At 40.1% G+C, this 18,738-nt stretch overlaps 4 protein-coding genes across 17 annotated transcripts in view; 3 read left to right on the forward strand and 1 right to left on the reverse strand.

The window, feature by feature from the left end:
• CCPG1 (cell cycle progression 1) overlaps positions 1–14,248 on the forward strand; it is a 38,985-nt gene extending 24,737 nt beyond the window's left edge. For 5 of the 9 annotated variants that reach the window (XM_075505975.1, XM_075505978.1, XM_075505984.1 and 2 more), the window contains one exon: positions 622–1,974. In XM_075505975.1, coding sequence (XP_075362090.1) covers positions 622–802 — 181 coding nt within the window. In that variant the 3' untranslated portion in view covers positions 803–1,974. The other 4 variants (XM_075505979.1, XM_075505977.1, XM_075505983.1 and 1 more) reach the window with 4 other exon arrangements.
• PIGB (phosphatidylinositol glycan anchor biosynthesis class B) lies at positions 1,224–11,309 on the reverse strand. Its single transcript, XM_075505986.1, has 12 exons — positions 10,851–11,309; positions 10,631–10,692; positions 10,204–10,321; positions 9,471–9,575; positions 9,163–9,293; positions 8,358–8,498; positions 7,883–7,934; positions 7,222–7,433; positions 5,916–5,980; positions 3,391–3,601; positions 2,442–2,622; positions 1,224–1,853 (listed from the first exon to the last, which is right to left on the reverse strand). The coding sequence occupies exons 1-12, from the start codon at positions 11,307–11,309 to the stop codon at positions 1,722–1,724; spliced, it is 1,869 nt and encodes a 622-aa protein (XP_075362101.1). The 3' UTR covers positions 1,224–1,721.
• Positions 10,982–18,738, forward strand: part of RAB27A (RAB27A, member RAS oncogene family) — a 38,111-nt gene continuing 30,354 nt past the window's right edge. For 4 of the 6 annotated variants that reach the window (XM_075505987.1, XM_075505989.1, XM_075505990.1 and 1 more), the window contains exon 1: positions 13,182–13,353. The gene's annotated coding sequence lies outside the window, so the exon portion shown is untranslated. Of the gene's footprint in view, positions 11,106–13,181; positions 13,354–18,738 lie in introns of those variants that run through there. The other 2 variants (XM_075505991.1, XM_075505988.1) reach the window with 2 other exon arrangements.
• Positions 11,308–11,908, forward strand: LOC142411685 (protein PIGBOS1-like). The gene has a single exon (XM_075505999.1). It carries the CDS (start codon positions 11,308–11,310, stop codon positions 11,470–11,472), a length of 165 nt encoding a protein of 54 aa, XP_075362114.1. The 3' UTR covers positions 11,473–11,908.

An 18,738-nucleotide genomic window follows, 5' to 3' on the forward strand; every position in this document is an offset into this window, starting at 1 on the left:
CAGAAGTTTGTATGATACCGAGGATGAAAATAGTCTTAAGTCAGCTTAGTGGAAGGCTAGAGACGCTAGTGATGTGGTAACAGCATGTAGTATAATGGGACTGTTTGCATCAAAAACTGCAACAGGTGAGCAACAGTGTTTTGTCAGTGCCCCCTCTCTGTATAAATGTACTTACTGTACATGAAAACCTGTGAAGTGCCTATGTTTACACAAAGCGTGTTTTCCTAAGGGACATGCTTTCCTTCACTATTTTTATAGAGCAGAATCTGATAGAATAACTGAAAAATAGATTTGAGACCTCACTCAGGCAGCACAGTGGGGGTAGTCAAACAGCTGTTTACCTGGCTTTATTCTAAAAAGAACTTCGGGCAACCAGCTGCAGAACATTTTTATTTTTAGAAGGGATTTATTTCAAATATACCAACTTATTGATGATTGAAACAAACTCCACCCCCATTTTGCTTACAAGAGAAAGGACTACTTCTTAATACTAATTTTGTTTTCTTTTCAGTCAACCTCAGCATGTTAAAAGCTGTTCTTGACAATGTAATTGTGTTTCAAAATGTTTTTAGAGAGATGCTTTCATAAGAGTAGTAATAAGCTTTTGTTTACTCCTTGCAGTCGACCTAAAAGGCCTTCTTTTACACAAACTGAAAATGCCAGACATGAAAAACAAGCTCAGAAGTACCACCACCGTAATAAAAGAGAAGGTAAATGGCATAAACATGGTCGCACTAATGGAAGACACATGGCAAATCTTGAAATAGAATTGGGGCAATTACCATTTGATCCAAAATATTGAGTAATTTATGGTAAAAATGAGATTAGAATTAATAATTCACATCCTCTCCGGAAACTAACTGTTTTTCAACAAAGCAGCAAGATGCACATTTTTTCTCTAAATAATTTGATTTTTACACATTTTTGTTAAAAGGAAAAGTCAAGCTTTCTAATTTGCATATTCTGTACTGTTGCTTTAACTGTTCTTTGGAAGTGATGATAGTTTGGGTGCCAGCAGTATTGTTGCAGAAACTAGGCATGCAATGACTTGTGTATGAAAAATATGCTTAATTGCATTCCATTAGTGTAGATCAAGCTTGAGTCATGCATAATGTACCAATAATTAACTCCAATGTTCGATATACTAACTTCATCTCATCCTTCAAAAAATAGGTCTACATTATGGTAATGTATTTGTTACTGTTTTGTAATCTTACACTTGCTTCTTGTCTTTGGGGGGGGTTCAAGAGCCTGTTGAATTGTGAAGAATTTGCTGTGCTGCATTCTAATCAGCTTGCTGATTTAAGCACTTGAAATGTCTTGCATATCTGCATATTGTAGAAGAAAAATAAAGAGACATTGTGGGTAAAAGTCTTTATTTATAAAACAAACCTAGCATAGCTGTACAGTTCTATAAAAATGGTCCAGTCTTGTCTAATTTCTTATTGTTTAAGTAGTCATATGGTAACTTTGGTCTTCCTGATGTTTTCTAGTGTTGTAAGGTAGGTCAACACCCCCACCCGGCCATACTGCTACTGAAGTTGCCTTCAGGAAGAGGTTTAGTGTTTCCAGACAGCCAATGGCTGCCTAATCAGACTTCCCCATTTGACTTACCCGGTTTCAGACTCACTACTCTCTCCTTTCTGCAGTACAAGATCTTCTAAGCATAGTACTGCTATGTAAAACTGATCTCATTAGGTCTTAAGTCTAGAAACTGATCTTCAGGTATGATTCGTTTCAGTTTTTTTCCTGTAGACGTAGATGTGGCTTCCAACTCGTCCTTGAGGTACATGAGTGTGAAAGACAGTGGCTGTTTTCTCATAGCCCCTTAAAGCTAGAAATGATGATATTTCCTGTAAATGAACATACATTAGTTTCCACAGTCAGAAAGTGTAGTTGGAAGCATCAGAACAGTGTTCCAAAGTCTTCTGAAAAACCGTCAATTCAACTGTCCCCTGGAAGTTTTATCCTTTATTTTAGGAAAGACTGCTAGAAAAAGAGGTACCTATCCTGTTTGATCCTGTCTGGAGTGGATATTCACCAGACACTGTTGTTTGAGTACGTGGACTTCATAAAAGAATTGAGGGGAAAAGGTACTCTGACTGCAGGCATTTTTGCTTGTCATTGTTGCTTACTTAAAAGTGTATGGTTCTAGGAACCAACCGCACATTTGTTTTAATACGGCTTGAGGAGAATTCCATAAAACATTACTTTATGGAACGTAGAATTTGCACAGAGGAGAGGGCATACATGAATGTTAAGTATGTATCACTGGAATGATATCTATACTATAATATGGACTAGGGAATTCAATTTTAATTTAAGCTGTGTTTTAAAAAGTTGTGGACAACAATTTTCAAAAATCTTAAATATAACTCTCTCCTAACTTATTTTTTAACTTGACCTCAAAACTAGTTTGTTTCATCTTGCAGTTACCATACCTGTTCTAGCACACTGAAGAAGATCAAGTGACTGGGTAATAACGTATCATTGTAAAACTCCTTATTCAGCCAGCCAAGTGGATTAGAGTAAAATACATCTGCTTCATCAATATAGCTCTCATTTCCGGTTAGGTCTGGGGGACACTGAAGGAATCTCATTTTTAGAGGACAGTGAACATGACTAGGGAGAAAAACAAAACAAACATTTCAGGATAAATGGACCAATACCTAAGATTTGAAATGACTCATCACTTAAAGATACCTCAGTCAAAACCAAAATTGAATAATTAGGTTTTTTCCCCCCAGAGTCGTATTTTCTTCCCTTTTGTACATCATATGAAAGCAAAAGTAGAACAAGTGGATTCAACTCCAAACTGTTGTGACTATGTTGTTAGCAGCTCACACAAAGCAGATTTATCTTAATACCATCTGCGTAACATCAGTTTCTTAAAAAGGTACTTTTCCATATCAGCTTCACTGTTTTCTATCTGCTTTAACATTTTGTTTACTTGCCAAGATCTATTGCAAGCTTTTTGGAATAGTGACCTCAGTCATTGTATGTTGTAATTACATTTCTTTACTCTCTAGCAGCAGAAGTAAAGGTAAAATTAATACAGTTTGACTGTAACAATGAGTCTTTAGGTTTGCTACAAAAGTTACCATAATGAAGCAGTATGACTTACTTTCAGAAGTCATAAGACTTACTGTATATCCTCATACAAAGCTATTTTACAAAAACTGAAGAAAGCTTAGATGCTGAATTTTATTCTGTGGTATAAGCATTTGGCTTATTTCCCCTGTTCATTCTGTATTAACTGTATGAAAAATCAAAACTCTTCCTGTATACGTTTATCCATCTCAATTTATTAAGGTTAAGAAAAAAAAATAATCTTAATTTCTGCTTAAGTGTATGGATTTTAATATAGTACACTGTTAACTATTTTAATACCTGTAAAATGGAGTAGAGTGGCACGGCATCATGATGAAGACAAAAGCTTGTGACTGGTAAGAGTTATTACAGAGTTGTTGTATATGACTCATAACATCAAGAGAACCTCGCTGGTGAATCAAGCCTGTATACAGGGCTGGGACTAAGTTTGATAAAAGCAGGAAACTTGCTGCAGATTTTTTCCATGCTTTCAGGTGTTTCAAAGAATATCCTATAGAAACATTTGAGTAGGTTTTAGGGATAAGCAAATACTAACAGTTCCACACAGTATTTTTGAAAGTACCATAACTTACTGGAAAACGATTACTCAGTTGATAACAATACCTTGCTTTGAGGTATTTTAATACAGTGTTTTTTCAGTCTTTACTCTTTGAATGGAAATTCAAAGGTTAGACTTTACTCTTACTAACTCTTGGATTTAACAGTGTAAATGTTAAGCCCATACTTGTCTTTTGAAGTACAGAACTATGGTTTCAAAGCTAGTGCTTTGTCTCTTTAGAGCTTAATTTCAGTTTCTTGTGGGGGAAAAAAAGTCCATTCAGTAGTTTGGATGCATGATATGTGGCGACTTACTGATGTGTTCTGATTCATGCATGTCCCAAGTAGAGCCAGAATAAATGGTAACTACATATGCTTTGGTATGGCTGTGGTATTCTTTCTCTCCAACATGCTGAAAGCTACAGCATTCCCTTACTGTTACTACTTTTTGAGCTACTATCCTTGGAAAAGCTTACTCCTCCATCTTGTCCCATCTCCCATCCCTACCCCTTCCCCCCCACTTTTCTTGAAGGAGCTAATAATAGGAAGACACATTTCTCCTGGTGGGAGATAGCTGTGTAAACCTGTTTCTCACAACCACAACTTAATGAACCTGGCACAGGACACAGCTTCATGTTGCAACCATTCTGGAAACCCTTATTAAGTCATGTGCTTGTCCGTATTAGGAGATAAAAATATTTTATGCAGCCTAGCTCTGTGACCACCTTACTGAATCACAAGAAACAAGTTAGAATAGGTCTGTTTCAGAAGTCAGTAACAAGTAAGTTAAATTTGTCTTCAGTTGGTCTGTTCTGACAAATTGCAGATCTTTATCTCAGATGAAAACAAAGTCTACTAATTAGTCTGTGGTTTAAACATGAGTGGAAACATTCTATTATAGGCTTTTTTTTACTGCTTTTGTGACATACTCTTAGCTTAGCTTTAAGTGTGCTTGGAAGTGACTTTGAAATTCATGTGCATTTTTTTTCTGCTTTTATTTATAATGTTTTGAGCAATTTAAAGACCTCTTTGTAACCACTGAGTTATCAGAAATAATTTTTGACATTTTTTTCTTTACTAAAGTATCCAAACAGATGATAATTAGCTCTTGATAAATTACGTAGATGACCTCCTTCCCTCATAGACATGAAAGTTAAGAGAGATATTAACAAAAAATAATGGTCTGATTGGAATTTTTCTGCATGTGAGGTACAACTAGTTCATCTTAAATCTGCTAGTGAACTAAGCCAAGACATATTACATATTTGATCTGGGCAGAGAGAAAAATTATTGAAATAGGATTTACTTTTGTTTAGATGAGCAAAACAGCTTAAAGAAAATTACAATTTTCATTGATTCATCTGTTTTGAAGTTGTATTTAAGCTAAAGCTATACAGCTTCACATTCTAGAAGTTTTAATCTTTCCTTTGTAACTTTTCAGCATCCTAGACTTTACATCATGATTTTACTTTTCCTATAGATACACTACTGTAGTTAATACTTAGTTTTGTAAAATATAAAATACTTTCTTATTAGGCTCTTTCCTGTGTTTAAAAGAAAAAAAAACCCCACAAAATAAAAAAGGAAAAAAAAAATGACTACTCTAAAAGTTTCTGTTAAAGTATCAGAAAAATCTTCGTTAGCAAAAGCAATATGCTTTCCAGTTGAAACTGTGGACAGATTCTCTTTAATTAAAGTTAACCACATTAGTTTAGGGAACTTATTCCTGTTTTAACAAATTCACCTTACTATGCCTGAAGGAAAAAAACCTATCACATTAACTGCTCTAAAACTTCTGTGGGAAGTAGCCTCCAGCTGGGCATTGGTCAAGAGCAGACAGAAAACTAGTGTCATCTACTAAATCACCTGAATCTAGAAAAGGGTAATTTTAGTTTTTGTATACTTTAATTTTTTTGTTGCATACTCAAAGGCATTTGTTAGGCCTGTTTGAGAGAACTGGGTGGAAAAAATACAAAGGAGCCAAGGAACAAAATTCACTGTAAGGGTGGCATTGCTAAAAAATTAGGATTCACTGAGACAATTTTCATATTTTTTGCAGGAAGTACTTTTATCCATGCTAAGGGTTCTCCATGTGTGTTTGTCACTTGTTGTTCCTCACTTTTTTTTTCTTTTTTCCTAGCTGTAAGAAAAGGTTAGTCTAGTTCTAAGAATCCTTTGTCAAATACCTACATTGACTATTAACAGCCTCTCTTCAGGTAAAAATTATATGCAGGGGAGGTTGCAAGACACTTGAAACCAATGCTTACCACAAAAAACCATGCAAAATGGCAGTACTGGATAGATGAACCTGAATTCTTTATGGCTGAGCGTGCTGTAAGAGAACAGATATAATACTATAGCAAGAAAGTTAAATGCATCAGTTCTGTTGACAAAATGTGTTTTAGAGCATGGAGGACTGGAAGAAAAGCACTTGCATGTACTAAAAAGCTTTTGGCATTGAAGCAGTTTAGAGTAAAAATCCAAACTGTCACTTTTTAAGAACATAATGAGTACATTCAAATTAAGATTATTTGGTCAGTTTAAACCAAGCACTAATAAAAGTACCTGGCTACTAATCTAGCAATTTAAGTGGTCTGATTCTATGACTACTAGATATAACTTAGCTAGTACTTCACCAATTTGCTTTCTGTAATAAAACACAATAAAAGTGTGGATGAGAAGCTAAGATTCAAGTACACATTTGTATCTAATAAAATAACATTCACCTCTGCTAATACAACTCTACACAATTTCCCATGCCAACTTTTGGGGCTTTTTTTGGGATTACTGCAAGACTTGTGTCATGGGAACCAAACAGGTTCTTACAAGACTAAGGGAGATGATAAAGGCCTAAAACTGATAGAGCTACATCCAGTTTTGAGTTGGACTGAAAGAAGAGATGGCATTTGTGGCTTTGCTACTGTTTTGCTGTAGTCTGTTACTACTGTAGTCTAATACCATTTATTACTTAATATTTATTAATTTGCTTTATCTTTTCTTGTCTGAAAGTGTGTCTCATTTAATCTACAGTTAATTCTGATGCTTTAGAAACAGCTTACGTTTTCTTCTACTTCTCAAAGTGAGACGTACAGTCCTATGACAAATGTGAGAGCTGTGTCTAGACTTGTGAATGGAGTAAGTTTTAGAGGCCTAAGAACACCTCAGTTTACTGGGGGTGTATTAAAGAACCAAATGAAATGGTATTTTTGTTAACTAGTAAACACAGTTGTCTAGTAAACACAGTTTTCTAACTAGTTCTATTGTTGCTTAAACACCTGTTGGGTGATTGAGTGTTGGGTTCTTTTCATTTTCCATTGAATTTCATGCTGAATTATTTTATTCTTTAAGGGTCTAATCAATTCTAAAAATACATGTTTGGTAATGATACAAGAAGTAGTATTACATAAAATTCTAGAAACTATTGTATAATTGACTGCATTTCTTGGAGTGGCTGAATAGTTTCGTTTTCTATCACTTAACCTGAATATTATGCTTTTTTTGTTCTAGAGAGGACATGAGCTTTGAAAAGAACGCAACCAGTGAAAGACAGTAGTTACACTTAGGAGAAATTACCTGTAAACCAACACTGTCCAAATCACTGCCATTAGAAAGATGCGATACCTTTTTGGTGCTAGCACACAGCCATGAATAAAGAAAGGCAGATGGGTACCCAAGATGACTGGTAGTCCCTGAGTGAAGTACCAATGCCAAGGATGAGATCCGTAAAACGTTCCCAAATTCTGCAGCACGTTGAATTTCAAGAAGTTCAGCTGAACCAGTACCCACTGGGAGGTTGGAGGGGGGGGAGGGAGGAATTAAATACAAATCCAAAGTGAAAACCAGCAGCTAAATTGAATTAGAGAGTCATCACTGGCCTTAAATGATACAGCATTTTCATTTATACTTATGTTTTTTTTCTCCTAAGACTTGTCACAGACTTCCTATATTTAGCAATTAAAACACAGAAGTGTGTAAGTTTTGTAGTTTGTCAATAACTATTGATTTATTGAGAGCAGAGCATACTAATTTTAAGTAACAATCTGTTGTTTAAAATAGCTGAGATGTCAGTGTTTAAGGGTTTATGGCTTAGGATATATTTAGAGATCATAGGCCAGACACAGTCACAGAAATAACTGAAGTTAGAGAAGTCTGAAACTTCTGAACTTAACATCTGTCCATGTTAAAATGCTAAACCCCAACCTTTTTCTTATAAGTCAAGTTTAAAACAACTTACCTCACCAAAAAACACACGGTCAATTATTAAAGAGGTTCCTACTGTGACCAATCTGCAAAAATGGAAAGCTGGTTGCACTGATATTGCCTGAATTGCTTTTGTATCAGATTCTACTCTTCTCCAAATAGCTGTCAAAACTCCCTGATTCCTAATCTTTTTTTGAGATTATCCATACTTGTGGCCACTTTACAGTGGCCAGGTGCCATCACCTGGTATCCCTGGCACAATCCCAGATTAAGCTGGAATGCTGTTCATGTCTCATCCTCATGAAATCTCTCCTAGTGCTTTTTTGCAGAATATATATTAATTTAAAGGAAGCATGCCCCTTCTTTAAGCTTTTGCAAAAGGATTCTATTTTTTTTTCCTTGTTTTTTACATGAAATCAGCTTTTTTGGGTTGTCTGCCTTTGCAGTGGTAAAATCAATCTTAAGATACAGCTGTGCACAGTCATAGTTTAAATTCAGAAAGAACTTACCCAACTGGAATGCAGTTGTGTAGGATAAGGTCTGCTTTCCTCTGTTCTTGCAAAAAATGACTGAAGACCAAAGGTATCCATGGTATAACAGCGGTGGGACGAATAACAATTGCAAGTGCTATCAAAGCTAAATATTTGCAACTAGAATGAGGCAACATAAGAAAAACAAAAGCTTATCAAAAGGTTTGGTCAATTCTTTTGCAGACAGTGACATTTCAACAATTTAAATACCATCATGTATTTAATTTTGTCATGTCTCTGACCAAAAGTTTTGCATACTGCAGATAACTTTGTTTCTCTCAGTGCAGACACTCTGTTTTGCTTGGAAGGCAACTATATAACTGCTTTCTTCGCAATGGAAGAAACTATCTATTTTAAAGCAAGCATGTGCTTTGCTTCGTTACTAACTAGAAGCACATACTTGCTTTAAAATAGACAGCTGGTAAAGGAAGTCATGACCACAAATTCACCTATATCTGAACCCGAACAACCTTTTGTTATCTTTTCCCATGTTACCACAAATTCCAGTCCTTTAAGTTTAATTTAAAGTTTCCCATAAGGTGATACTTTGTGTAAGGGAACTGGAGAATAGTAATTTTACATGCCAGCTCTATCACGGCTTCAAAAAAATTTTTAGAGGAAATACAATTGCTGTTCCTTCCATGAGCTAGAGCTCTTGCTAAATGAATGAGTGGTTTTGGTTGCCTTATAGTTTAAGATAAAAGTTAGCATTTTAAACAGTATCAGTAGATTTGTGTTATCCCAAGCCAAAAATTATCAGTACTGTTAGTAGAAAGTTTCTCACCTGTTCCCCATCTTGGAACCTTTTATCGGATAGTAGGAAAGAGCAAAAATGGTAAGAAGAGTTTCCATGGTGTTTGTTAGAGTTCTGGTACAGGAATACCATGTAAACCAGGAACACAGCTGGCAGAAGTACTGAAAATAATTATGAACAACAGGATGCACAGGGAGAAACATTAAAACAATTTCTGTAGTTTCAAATGAAGGTGATAATTCTTCAAGGTGTGACTTACTACCATTTTGCTGTTGTTTACACTGCAACAAACAGTGTTTATTAACATGCATAAAATTTTTTTAAAGGCTGAGACTCACCACGCACTTTGCTGTTTCTGCATTTTCAAGGTGTTGCACTAATGAGTAAAGCTTCACATCAGCAAAAGCTGCCAACACTGCCTGTGCAAGCCTAGGGACCCATATCTGTAAGCAGAGAGAAAATTTTACTTGCAACAAACCTGTTAAATTCCAAGTTCGAAGAGAAGCCTACTGAATTAGTGAATGAGAGTTCAGACACGGCAATAGCAAATTAGTGAATATTCTCTATAGCTTTTTACGATTAAAAAAAAAAAAAAACTAAGATCCTTTAGGTAACACTAGTATTTCTGCCAGAACAAAGAAAGCCTAAAGTTCAACTGAAAGTGCTCAGAAATTGAAAGTAGAATTCTTTGCCATTCATCTCGATAGAAATCAAAAGGGGCTGTTGTTACTGAGTTTAGTACAAATATATATTATTAAACATTTTTGAAAACTGAACCACTGAGCAAATGATGATGTAGCAGCAAACAATATCAGTGTGAAACTGAAGGAGATTGATGGAGGTGAAGAGTAATCCTCTGCACTCACAGGCATCAGTATGGTGACTGGAGATCTATGAATGAGTTCTGCACCCATGCGAGACACTTCAATGAGGTCTCTGTGCTCACACATCTCTAATTGCCAGAGTCGAGGCTTTGTATTTTACCTGGACACTGATAAAAGCACACTGAATTTAAACAGAATGGTTTTAAATTGAATTTTAGTAGCAGATGCAGTTTTTGATTATACTCACCAGCAGCTGAACATCGTCCTTAGCCAGCAGCTGTAAAGCTTTGTAGATGCTTGCAAAGATCAGTGGGTATGAATAGCCCCTTAAGCCATTTGCCCATTCCCAAGTTAGGTAGCCATAATTATTAATATTAAGGATAGATCACGAACAACTGAACCAGAAAGTTTCATTCCAGCTGCGTTATTTTCAGACTTGCTGGGGTCGAGACCTGTACCCTTGCAGCCAGAAGCGGTGGGACCTGTTATTGGTGAAGCTAGCGCCTTACTGCCGTGGAAATCTCTACCCGAGCGCGCCTCCCACTCGCGACACTGCGGCCGTGACTCCGCAGTCACGCAGGGGCGGTACGAAACTCGGGAAGCGGGGCCATGTCCCCTCCGGCCCGCAGAAAGCGATGGCCATAGCGGGGGGCCGCTGGCACTGCCAAGGATATTTGAAGACCATGCGATGCGCCACTTCCAGCGACTGCCAGTACTCATCCGGGACGAAGCTGGTCTGGACGAGGAAGCAGTTGAGCGTCCGCAGCGCCACCGTGAGCGCCAGCAGCGGCGCCGGCCCGCCGGCAGCGCCTGCGGAAGGGAAGGCTGTCCGTCAAGGGTCCCGCCGGGGAGCGCCGGCCCCCGCCCCGCCCCGTCCCGTCCCGTCCCGCTTACCGGCGCCTCGCTGCCCGGCGGCTCCGCCGGGGGCGCTGTACAGCACCGACCGCCGCTTGCGGAGCCGCACCGCCTCCGGCCTCCGGGCCCGCGCCCGGGCCCGCGCCAGCAGCCCACCGGCCGCCTCCATGCGCGGGGGCGGGCCTCCGGAGGCGGCGCATGCGCGACCTCACGGCCGCGGGGACACCGCCAGCACTTCCTTCCGGTCACTCTAGCGAACGGGAGGCCTCCGCTCTGTGGTCTCCCGTCCTTCAGGTGAGGGGCGCCGCGTCTGGCACGGCGCTGCTCGGGGCCGCGGGGCGAAGCCGCCCCGGGGCGGGGAGCGCCGAGCGTTCTGCCCCCGTCCCCTCTCCGCTTTCCCCGCCTGGGGGCGAGGGTGCCGCCGAGGAGCGCGGAGAGGCCGCGGCGCCTCACGCGCGTGTCTGTGGGCGCAGGTGCGGCAGCGCCGCCTGCCGGCATGTGGGGGCGGCTGCCGCTGCCGCAGGTGGCGCTGGCCGTGGCGCTTGGCGTGGCCAGCGGGCTCTACATCTACCGGCCCGTCTTCCAGCCGCCCGGGCCCCGGCAGCCCCCCGAGGGCACGGCGGAGCCGCCGGCGGAGGCCGCGCCGGAGAAGAGGCCCTGAGGGAGTCGTGTGAGCCGTGCCGCTGCCCCGGCGCCGTTCCCCGGCTCCGCCTCGCAGCCCGGACTTACGCGCCTTCCGCCAGAGGAAATGGCGCCCAAGTCGGAGCGTTCGTCGCCTGCCGGGGGATGTCCCTTCTGCGCCGTGCGCCAGCCGTGGCGGTCCCGAGCGGCCTCCGCTGCAGCCCGGCCATGCTCTGAAGCAATCCGCCATCAGGAGATGTAGCTGCATACGTGTGTGTTTGGTACCAGCCTGTAGGGACGTGAATGTTGAAATCTGTATAAAATTCTGAATGTTTAAAGGTATGTCTTCACGTCTAAGTTTAAATAACCACCAGGGAACTGGAAAAAGAAAGTCACTGTTGTACGGTTACACTTCATGGGTTTTTCTGCGTTGCCTCTGATCTGATCCACCAAGCGATAAATACCATTTTTATCTACTTGTCACGGTTTCAGTTCTTAATACTTCAGTTCTGTTGGGAATGCAGTTGTACTGATGGCTGAGAAGGGAACTGCACCCAACTTTGGTGTCCTTGGCTTCTATTCATACCTGTATATATATATACATACACACATGTACCACACATGCATATATGCATCTTTCATTCCTGAAAGAATGAGGCTAGAGTGACTATTTAATAGATAAGGTTGCCCGACAGGTTGTACTTGGAGAAGTGCTTCAGCATGTAGCTCAGTGGGACAGCATTAATCTTGCAATAGGTGTGGATCAGTCTGACAGAACAGAATCTGAGACTCAAGGAAACTAGATCAGCAGATATTTCAAGACTTTAGTAAATCTAAAAAGAAACCAAAGCCTGCAGATCTTGGGAGGAAATTCTTTCAGAGTTTGGTTTTAACACAGAATCTTGTTTGGACAGCATGAGGGAAGAAATCCTTTCCCTGAATGTGCTTTTATTTAAAGCCAGGAACGACGTGACAGCTGGAGGCAGTGGATGGACTTCACAGAAGGATAGCAGTAGAAGGCGGACTGGGACGTGCAGTTGAGTGCGTGACAAATCTAGTCTGGGCATGAGGAAATGCCACAAGTCTGTGATGAGTGCAAACACAGAAGAACTGCTGGGGCAACTCCAGCAGCTTCCTTTGTTTACAAGACCATTATATATTGAAAAGGCTATTTTAAAAAGGCGTAACTGAAGTCTAGTAGGTACTTTCTTTGTAAGCATAATTGCTGGAAGTTTGTCCATAAAGATGGCAGTTGATTTTAAAAAGTCTCAAGAAAGAGGATGTCTGAACTGATGCAGACAGAAAGGGTTATTGATGCAACGGAGCTTAAGACTGTGCTTGCTAAATTCTGGAGACTGCTGAATTTAAAGCAGGTGTATGGAGCAGCTGTCGAGAGCAAAGAGAAAGTACTTTCCTCTTGTGAGGGAAGGTAGACATCGGGTGGCAGAAACAACTCACTAAATCCACAGTGGTGGACATTACCTGGCACCATATTTTTTCTCTTCAAAACCTGTTTTGCCCCTATTGAATTTTTATTAAACGGCGTGTGATCTTTCAGAAAAGTGAGGAGGAGTACGACTGAAGAGCCAGCTTGTTTAATTAAAAATGGCCTTCTGAATTTGAGCAAAATGAGTAGCAGGAGGCAGTGCCGGGGCAATGGCATCGTTGCAGTACGGTGCTGCTCTCGGGCCGTGCTCACCAGCCCGCTCAGCTTTCCCGAAGCCGGCCCCGGTTTCGGTGCTGCCTGCCCTGCCCTGCCCGCGGCTGCCCCGCGGCCGGGAGGGGCCGTTCCCGCCCCTACCTCGGGCCTTACGGGAAGTGATGTTGCCTTGACGGAAAACGCACGCTTGCAGCCCAAAAAAGGGCAGGTGCGGAGGGACGCGGCGCTGCGGGAGCCCCGGTGGCCGGGGGAGGCGAGCAGGTAGGAGGGCAGCGAGCCGGGCAGAGGGGCGGCGGGGCCGGGGGGCCGCGGGGCTTTCGCTGCCCTGTCACCCTCCGACGGGGCCGCTGCAGCTGCAGGAGGCACAGGGAGGTTTCAGAGAAACGTCTCCGCTGCAGAACGAGTTAATAAATAATTTCGGGACGAGTGGTTTGGGCAGGGAACTCGAAATACTGGGGGAAAAAGGTGATTTCCCTGTGCTGCAGAGCCTGGAGAGCGTGTAACAGCCCGCTGGCTGCGGGGACCTCTTGAACACAGCGGGAGCTGAGAAAGCACACCTGTCTGGCTCTGCTCTGCATCCTCGGCCTCTTGCCCACTTGCCACTCTGCAGCCGGCGGGGCTGGCTGCTTCTCTAAACTAACTACGTGGGGTTTTTAACAAGGGGGCTCCGTTCGTGACATTTAAGGAAAAGGTCTGAAGCCTCGGCCTTTCGACTGCCTGTGCATGTGCCTCACTTTACAACTGCTGCCATGGACACGATTACACAAATAATCCCTCTCAGGCCTTCACTTACACTGTAAGTGTAAGGCTGCAACTTACGCTTACAGTAGCAGCTGTAGGACCTGCAAGTTTCCCACAGCTCAAGACATGCATTTCTGTTGTAAAAAAGAGAAAGAGAAGTGGACTGCGTATCTGATTAAAAAAAAAAAAAAAAAGCCTTTAAAAATGGTAAATTGTTGAGGGAGCAATGTAAGTGTGTTTTATCTGTTTAGCCAGAACTTAAATCTTGTAGTTGGGTATCAACAGATCTGTTGCTTCTTTCTGAATACTGCCTGTTTGTCTGACAGAGTCTGCTTGCGGAGAGGGTTCAGGAGGTCTCTTCAACCTGATTTGCAATGCTTGGGCTAAACTGACGCTTTGATGATCTTGGATCTAAAAAAAGCTAAATCCATCAGAAAAGTCTTGTTTTTTCTAGCTCTGTAAGTAACTATATTAATACATAAGTAGTATTTTTTTATGGTGCTAGCAAAGTATAAAGGACATGCCTAGAACTGTCAAAAACACCCAACTTTAATTTTTATCTCTCCTTAGAGACGCATCAGGTGTATTTTGAGCTTTCTGATCGTATGACTCCTCAAACCCTTTCCCTAATAATTAGTGCTTATGACTTTTTCATCAGGATAACACACGTGTGTTTGGAGTTAGGAGTTCTGCTAGGTGTTATTGGCAAGGTGATGTTTCTCTATACTTACAATTTTTATTGAAACTCTACAAAATGTTTATTGATTTCCATGCATATATCAGTTTCTAAAATCTATGCTGCCTGCCTTTTCTTGGAAATTTATTCTTATGTAGACTTGTCTTCTCAGCCCTTGTTTCTTTTCATAGACTTATACTACTTTTGTGACTGTTCCAAGTACTTTCTGGCCAGGGAAAAGCATATAATACAATATGCATTTCAAATGTTGATACGTAATTGTAAGAATAGTATTTGTGATGCTAAATGGATGTCTCAAAAGCATGGTTAAAAAGACTGAAAAAAGAACAGCATGTTCCTGTGTTTCTAATTCAGGGTTCTAATTTTACGTCTACATAATCTCTTGCACAAAGGAGTTCTGGGTGGGGGGAATGTGCTGCAACTTACACTGTTTTATTTTTACAGTTAATAAAATTTCTCATCTGCAACCAGATATCTAAAACCAGACTGTAAGTTTGTTTTCATCTGATGATAGTTTTCACTATCATCAAACATGGTAACACGTTATTTTATCACTTGACTACACATTTCCTTTTCTTTCAAAGAGAAGATTGGTGAGATAAAAGATTTTTTAAGTAGCTTTTGGCATTTACAGAAACAAGTATTATGAGCAGTAATCCTTGTGTGTTGTCTTTGGATTCTTGGTTGTTCTGTTACTGCCAGGTATCTGCTGTGCTGGCATAATGACCATTGATTAGTCTGTCAGTTTTCAGCATAACCCTGGATTTAGAGATCAACGCCATTACTAAGAGCAGTCTGTCATAGTCAACAGAGGGCTAGTAAGAATATAATTTAGAAACAGGCAAAATTGGCACTAGAGATGGAATATAAGGAATGACAACTCTTTTTCCCCTGTTAATGTCTCAGCAAATAATTATAACAAGGTGCATTTAAAATGAATTAAACTTATGGTTTAAATAGTTAATCATCAAATACTCTCTTCTGTATTAAAGCTGCATTACTGTACTCCACTGCACATGTGATCTGATCCTGCAGATAGTTAAGTTTGTTCTTCAGTAATTTCAAAGGATTACTTACATATATATAGCTAAGCATTTGCTGGGCTGGGCACGTCAAGTGCTCAAGGACTTGCTTTCGCACCTCTTGTCTTGCAGACACCACTCATGTTGGAGATACAATCGTGTTTACAGAACTGACTTCAAACATGGCTGAAAAGTTGTTTAAGTACAGCATAGTTTAAGAAATATAAGGCAGCTTTTTATAGTAGAAACACTTTTTTTTTTTTCTATTTATACATATTCCCAACCAGTCTTCCTCTGGGAATAGCATCTGGTTATGAGATTTCTTTTCCTCATTTCCCTTTTGGTCGTCTTAGCCTGAAAACTGCATCCCTGTCAGGAGGCAGGACTAACTTGAACCACATTAAATCAGCTGAGATCATACCCTTTTATCTCCAATGGAGGTAAAACCATAGTGAATGAGAAGTCCTAGCCCCTAATTTCTTGCCTGGAACATCCTTATATTGTTTTGTTTTCATACATAATACAACAGAATTTACTTTTGATTACTGTAATAAGTAGTCTCAACATCTGTGATTTATTTTGCAACCTAATAAGCTTTGAAGATTAAGTTATGGCATATAGATTAAAATATGACATATAACCAGCATAATTTTTTCCTGTGATGTTGCTGTGGCTTCAAGGGGTTGAAAATACCCCAATATATGTATAACAGTTTTGCATAGTACTGGGCGTTGGAATCCTTTTCACATACTGGCCAGCTTTGGAGCTGACCTGACAAGTTCTTCAGTATTTTAAACTACTGCAGGAAAAAAAAAAAAACAAATGTCCCTGCTTTTACAGCTCTGAAGATAATATCAAAGTGTAAACCAATGCAGTGCTGTTTTCCTGAGTTTGCAAACCCATTTCCCATAGCTGTTCCCTTTCTCTATGTCTGATACTTTTACTGATGAGAAATGGGTAAGATTAAACCATATCAGATAAAGGCACTCTGGAAGACAATGTGAAGGTTGGTAGTAAGGTAGGAAAGGGGCAGGAAGCAGCAATGAAGATACAAGCTTAGTAGGAGTACAGCTTTTCTAGAAATTTGTGGTTTGCAGGGGAAAAAAGGAGTTGGTAGATATATGAGCAGTGTTTTTAAATGAAGAGTTAAATTTGTGGGCACTTGCAAATAGTATTTTGAAAATCACTCTACACTTCTGCAGTGATTCTTTGTGTAAAAGAATTATGTGAATGAAAGGACTGTAAGGAGTATACCTAGCTGAAATATTTTATGTGCAAATAAAACACTGGATGGGTATAAGGACAACTGCTACATAAATCAAGTAGCGGATTCCAGATTAACTTTGGAGTTTGTGATTGCAGTTTTGCAGCTGGCCATCTTACTGCTTGTGTGTACAGCTGTCAGTTGAAAAGGTGATAAAAGGATAAAGGAATAAATAGCAAAATAGTTAAGTATTACTCAAGATTCAGGTTTTTTGCTTTCAAGTAAGGTGAGCTCCATGGGTAGAAGTAATGCCTTTTAGTAGACCAACTTATGTTGTTGGAAAGGGTAGGTGAGCTTTCAGGTATGTAAGCCCCTTTCAGGTTTGAATTAGAAACAGCAGAAAACAAAACAAAATTGAAAACAATTGATACACAATTTTTGTAGTACTTCTATAAAGCATATTAACCCACAGGGCAGCATATGTCATTAGAAGGTGATGAAGGTTCTCTTGCAGAAGTACTACTCTTTGAAAAGCATCCTCCCATTTCTAATTAAACACTTCAAAATGGCAGCGCTGTCACGGTAGCTGCTATACAACCATGAAAGTGAACAGCATGTGCTCTCCAAAGTCAACCAAGTTTCACTCTGAGGGCCTATCTCATTATTTTCACAAGTGTTGGATATTTCATTTGGTTCTCTTAGCTGCTCAGTCAAAGAGCTATAAGGAAAAAGGTTGCTCTATGAACTGAAAAGGAAGAAAACAATTCTTTCCAATAACATCCTTGGGGAATGGGAATATTTGGACTAGACTGAAGGCTGCTATCAGTGATAAGGACTAATAAAGCACGTATGTTGGGTAGGAGGAAAAGAAAAGTTGATTCATTTTTATGATAAAAAATGCAAGTTTGCTGGTTTTCTTGTGTGTCTCTGCCAGTCTTGGAAGTATAATGTTTCATATTAGTAGTTGCTGAGGGAAATTATATTCCTCCTGGAAATCCCTGCTGATAATTGCATGACTAACATGCAGCGTGACGCATTTTGAAAACTTAAGGATATCACTCAAAGCTAGCTGTTGTGGGAGTTGCTTGAGCTGTGAAACTGTTTTATGCAACGTTTGCATGAGAAATGAATTGCTGTTATAATTATTGCCAATGGGTGGTGCTTTCCAAGTCTACTTTGAAGCCTAGCTAACATTCAGAATGTGGATTATAGCAAAAAGTAGGATAGTTTGTTTTGTTTTTTTTTTTTTTTTAATTGCAAATGTTAATCATAATTCTCCTCCCCCCACTTGTTTGGTTCAAACCAAGCTTTATGCATGACTGAATGTGACCCAAAATACAGGTATCAGGTTAGGTTCTAGCCCTGCTGGTATCATCCATCTGTAACAGAGTGTTTCTCATCCAGCACTTTAAGATCCTGTGCACGTAACAGCACATGCTCCACTGACTTTCTCCTCTAACAATGACTCAACTTGACAGGTCTTTTCTGCTGGGGCATGAGCTGTCTGGCTATACTTAATTTTTCCATATTCTTTCTTGCATCAGAATAGTGTCAGGATAGACATCTCTGTACAGAGATGGTGTCATCCAAGTTTGAAGACAGTAGTGTCTGAATTTGATTGTATTTCTTCTGAATTTGATAGTAAAACTCTCATAATTTTAGTTTGGATAAATGTAGTCCTAAGTTGGAGTTGTTAAAGTAGTAGTTTTTTTACTGTTCTTTAGCTATGAAGTAGAAGAGGTGACTATAAATCTTTATTTCATAGTTTTGTAGAATTGTCGGTTTGGATATAGCATCCAATGCACAGGATGGGGCCTGAGATCCTGCTGTGTGCCAGTAGAAGCAGGCTTTGGAAGACCTATGAAAAGAGCGTGTTGCAAAAGTAGAATCATGCTTTCTAGTAGGTTTAAAAACAAAACACAAAAAACCCCCCAAATTTGAACTGCTGATACAGTGAAACTCAACTAGTTTTTATTACATTA

The sequence above is a fragment of the Mycteria americana genome, chromosome 6, assembly GCF_035582795.1.
Source record: "Mycteria americana isolate JAX WOST 10 ecotype Jacksonville Zoo and Gardens chromosome 6, USCA_MyAme_1.0, whole genome shotgun sequence".
Lineage (NCBI taxonomy): Eukaryota > Metazoa > Chordata > Aves > Ciconiiformes > Ciconiidae > Mycteria > Mycteria americana.